At 44.8% G+C, this 5,230-nt stretch overlaps 1 protein-coding gene across 1 annotated transcript in view; it reads left to right on the forward strand.

Moving 5' to 3' along the window:
• tango6 (transport and golgi organization 6 homolog) overlaps positions 1-5,230 on the forward strand; it is a 57,483-nt gene that overhangs the window by 9,283 nt on the left and 42,970 nt on the right. Inside the window, exons 5-7 of the mRNA XM_015388912.1 lie at positions 2,119-2,225; positions 2,682-2,844; positions 3,571-3,655. Coding sequence (XP_015244398.1) covers positions 2,119-2,225; positions 2,682-2,844; positions 3,571-3,655 — 355 coding nt within the window. The remainder of the gene's footprint in view (positions 1-2,118; positions 2,226-2,681; positions 2,845-3,570; positions 3,656-5,230) is intronic.

Raw genomic sequence — 5,230 nt, forward strand, 5'->3', positions numbered from 1 at the left:
AGCTACTGAGCAAAGATGCATCATAGCAACAAGCACTCACTCACTGAGACATCAAATTGTAGATATGGTAGGGTGACCAGAGGTCCTCTTTTTCCCGGGCATGTCCTACTTGTCGTACCTAAAAACATGTCTGGGGGAAATTTCAAAATCTGGGATTTTGGTCAACTACAGTGAAAGAGAACCGAGCTATGAGCTCCGGGGCTGGTCGGGGCGGGGGACGAAGCGACTGAACCTGTCCTGGTGACTGTAGCCTGGACACTGGTTGCCCCATGCTTCCCCCTGCCTGCCCAGTAAAGCAGGCAGGGGGAAGCATGGGGCCACAGGTGTCTGGGCTACCGTCACCGGGACAGGTTCGGTCGCTTCGTCCCCTGGGGTTCCCAGACCAGCCCCCGAGCTCACGGCTCGGTTAGAATGCCCGGTCCGGTCCATTAGGCGGCCTAGCAGTCCTTCTTTTCAGAAACCCAAATCAGGTCAACATAGATATGCTAGCATTGCTATCAACAGATTAGTAACAGTCACACTCACAGCTTGTGGTTGTGATGGCCTTATGGTCGGAACAGCCCCTTGTTTCAGTAAAAGAAGTTTAGCAAAGCATGCTTTGAACTGTCCAAGATTTTGAAAGCTGTCTTTGGTAAAATGCTTAAAGCGAGTCTTCAGATCCTTGGGAAGACTGTGAAAAGGTTCCCCTTTCTCTGTGCAGCCTGGAACACTGCATTTACTGTATGTCAATTTTAGGCCGTGACAAAAGTACAGGCTAGAACCAAATAAGGCAACATCCCAGAGTTTACGTCAATTTGTCGTTTTATGGTGGAAGTTTAAAATTGTGAGATTTGGAGAGCTAGGAGGTGTTGATGAGGTTTGAACCTTTCTATACATCAATTTCACCCACTGAACTATCGTTATTCGTGACAATGTAGACTCAGTTTTGCATCCTATGACCCCTTTAAGGCTGATTTATACTCAGAAACCATGGCATCCGTGTGTATGTCGCAGTGCACTCTGGTGCACCTCTCCCAAATTGTAGGTGACCGCAGACAGCAGGCCTCTGATTGGTCAAATCTACATCCGCTCTACACTATGCGTATTTCCTGTTTGGTACCTTACCGGCTTGCTTTGTTAGTATGACCACCATTGTGGAAAATGACTCGTGAACACGGACCAGCTAGAAGTGCGAGATGCGTGAGCACGCTGGGACCCTTTTTCCACCTGGATCCCCGCTCTTTTTCACCCTCATGTCCCTCCATTGTCGCACAAACTTGCCCCCACTCCCTCACCGCCTCGGCTGTATCTAGACCCACAGCTAGTTCCTGATTGGCCCTCTTGCGTTGTGGCGTGGAATAACATTGTGCAGACCACGCTTCAATACTGGGCATATATTAAAATTACCTGTGACAAGCTCACTGCAACACACTGCTGCTGGAGGAGAACCAGCCCTTTAGGCCTCGGCTGATTTAGGTCATAGCAGACTATCTGTATTCGTGATTTTGTCCAAAATATGCCTGTATGCAAGGCTGATGACAAAACCCTGAAAGGTCAGGAAGAAGTTTTCTGTTGTTCTTCATCTGTCAATCATGATCCCTGACAGACCAGGAGCTCATCAACAATTCAGTATTTTCCTTCCCAAACTGAACTGGGCCTTCTAAGTTTAAAGACGTTTTGCCTCTGATACAGCATGCTTTTTCTATTCAAAATGTCTGGATTAGTGTTGAGTTCTAAGATTTATAGAGTGGCCCAACAAAGCCTTGTTATGGCTTAGAAAACATGCAAAGTAAACCAAAAGAACAGGTCCACCCCTTACGGTTAGACTACGTGCTGCACTATAGTCAACCAAGATCCCGGACAATTTTGAAATTTCCCCTGGACTAAAAGGGGAAAAAGAGGAGGTCTGGTCACCCTAAGCTACCGCTACAGCTGATGTACCGGCGTCAATAACTGACTGTGTATGCAAGTTCAAAATAAGGGTGTGTGCTTTCCTCTCTAAGTTCAGGCTAAGGATTTTTTTTGCTTTAATCACTGGGCAGATCATTGGAAAGTGTGAAGAATTACAGTAAAGTGAAAAACCTTCAAGGGTTCTGGCTGATTGGTTTTCCTGACTGAACCTCTGTTCTCCTCCTGCAGGGGGCGACTCGGACTGGAGAAGAAGTGATGCAGTTGCTCGGATCCTGGTGGCCTGCCCCCAGCAGTCGGCTTCAGCAGATGGCTACTTCAGCCTGGTCTGTCCTCAGGTCTGCTCCACACTCAGTTTTAGAGGGAGGTACCGATCCATCTGAGCAGGAGCAGCCTCACAGAGGTTCTCCTGAACTGTCTGTTCTCTCTACCTGCTTGATAATGCAGAAGGTTTATTGCAGCACATGTAGCTTTCTGTCTGCATCCACCCCTAATCAACTATGGGCCCTAAAGGTCCCACTTCAGAAACAGTTTCTATGTGTCATTTCACTGCCTATGTCCACCTCTTATCTAATGTGTGCTCAAAATGCTCTGTTTGAAAATCCTGCCCATTGTGATGTCATCAGGGGAAATCAGTTGCACAGCTTTGGGAACATCTAATTTCTCTGTTTCTCTTTTCTTATTTCAGTTTCTGTCTTTTCCATGACGCCATGTTTTGTTTATGAAATGGTATTTATCTGTGTGGCTCAAGTTGTTCAATTTAACACTTGCTAAAACAAGCAGATGTTTCTCAGATTCTTGACCTCCTGCACTTCCGAGACAAGCTGACGGCCCAGCAGTTCCAGCGAGTTGCCACCAGAGCGGCGCTCTTGATGGTGCAGGAAAGGCCCGGCTTTGCTCAGCAGTACCTTCTCACCCCGCTGCTGGCTCCTCTGCAGAGGTGCATCACTGCCTCTGGTCAGTATACCTTCTCATGTTAAAAGACTGAAGGACTTACTGGTTGCTGTAGTGGTTTCCTCCTTGTCTAAAGGACATGAACCACTCTAAGATAATTAAAACTTCAAGCCAATGGCTGCTGCATGGAAATATGAGTCATATCCGACGTTGCTCTCCGGGCTGATATGAGAGCAAACCGCCGGGCCGACCCAGGCCACTTGGCTATGTGGTGCTGAATCCGATACGTATCTGATGATTTCAACCTGTCTGAACGGCCAAATCACATTCATCCAACCTATATGCCATCAATACTCGACAAAGATCGCTATTCTCCATCTTGCCACGCAGAAGCAGCAAGAAAAACAACAAGCATGGTGGGCAGTGCTGCATAGAGCAGTCTTAATGTTTAACCATCTTGAAAAGATTGTGTTGTTAAGGTTGGGAAAGCTCGCTAGATGCGCTACAGCATGTTTACTTCCATAAACACAGAGCACGCTCGCTTGTGACGTCATTGCATCCTCTACTGTACATGTGGGAAACTTCAGGTGTATGAATGTAATTAACACACGAGATCATATACAATTTAGCATTAAGGCATGCAGTGTGAACGTAGTTCCTAGGAGTATGTCCTATACAGTAATGAAGTGGATTTTGGTTTACTTATTTCTTCTACATGATTTCTTCTATTCCTTTTGCAGTTCCTTGCAGGGCTTTTATCACCTCCTCTCCCATTTTTTTTTCTTGTAGTTGAAGAGCACCCACAGGTCGCTGTGGAGGAGTATGAGCTCACCTGCTGTTTGGAGGACGTATACAAGGTGACCAACGTGTTGAGGTTTTTGATGTTTTTGGATGTTTCTCAGATTAGGGTAGGGTGTCTTTGTGACAGGTAAATCTTAGTCAAACTCCATTCTGAGCAAAGTTAGTTGTGTCAACATGGCTCTTATTTGTCCATTGGGTTGTATGACCCTCTTTAACCTGAATAATCCTCTTTGAATGGACAACTACAAAATTTGGACCAAAAACTGGGTAAAAATGATACCAGATAATTAGGTGAAACCCTCAGAAAGCCTGGAGAACATCTGATCAAGGTCACTTCAGATTACCAGAAAATCTGGGTCACAGGAAAGATGTTTCTCCTTGGCTCTACCTTCCTGATATTGAGTTCAATTCAGTTTATTTCTATAGCACCACTTCATCTCAAAATCAACCAAGTCATACAGTCAGATATACCTCATCCAAAATAGTTAGTTATCCTATTTTCTATATTTATGCTGCTATATGTTTTGGCTGCTGGAAGACACAGGGACCACTTTTCTGTATTCTCCCATTCTGCAATATTTGTTGGTTCAACCCTAACCGTACTGTATATGCTCTGTTTCATCCTCTGACATGGGAGCTGGCTCAGAGCTCGTCTGCCTGGCTGTGTTTCCTGGATGGGATCGCCTGTGGAGCTGGTTGACAGTTGCCTTTTATATCTATGCTTCTTTCTGTATGTCCGCTTCTGTCTCCTTGAACCCCAGTCGGCCTCAGCAGATGGCCGCTCGCATTGAGTCTGGTTCTGCCTTAGGTTCCTTCCTGTTTAAAGAAAGTTTTCCTCTCCACTGTCACTACGAGCATGCTAAGTGTGAGGGCTTACTACAGAGTCATTGAGTCGACCAGCTGGTTTTCCTTAGAAAACTTTGAACCAATCTGACTGGATCACCTGGTGGAATTTTCTCTTTGAAGTGTTCTGTGATGACGTGTGTGTGAATTGGTGCTATAGAAATAAACTGAATTAAAAAAAATAATAAACAAGGAACTGTTTGAAGAAAAATCCATCAGCTATTAGCTTTGTTTGTCTCTGTTAGGAGGTGATAATTCATTAGATAAGAGACAAAATGCAGAGCCACTGGCTCCTATGGTGATTCTCACCTTTTCAAGAGGGCAGTCGGTGCCTCAGTAATAAAGGAAATGTGTCAAACAGTAATTACTATTTCAGGAAGTGAGGCTATCCCAAAAAAGTCAACATTAATTCCAGTTTTAAAGAAAAACGCTGTTATGAAGTCATTTAATGGTATAGTTTGTGTGATCAAACAATATACAGTTTAAACAAGAACCACAGAATGTAGAAATAAAGATAACAGGACCAAATGGAATCAGGATTACAGGATTATGAGCAGAGTGATTGATGATTTAGCATTTGGGCGTGGCCCTGATTGAACAGAGGACTGGAAGGCCCTTAGTGATGGCAGACACATGGGTGAGAGCAGATCAAAATATTAAGGTCGATGTAAAAAGCTAGAGATAAAACTCGGTTGGAATATGCTACTTTGTGGGGACTTACAGGCAGTAGCGTCTGGTGGAGTTTTCTCCAAGGGGGGGCTATAAATTCAAAATGGATGTATACCAAAAACCAGTCAAACGTATA

This window comes from Cyprinodon variegatus, unplaced genomic scaffold, assembly GCF_000732505.1.
Source record: "Cyprinodon variegatus isolate N-32 unplaced genomic scaffold, C_variegatus-1.0 Scaffold442, whole genome shotgun sequence".
NCBI lineage: Eukaryota > Metazoa > Chordata > Actinopteri > Cyprinodontiformes > Cyprinodontidae > Cyprinodon > Cyprinodon variegatus.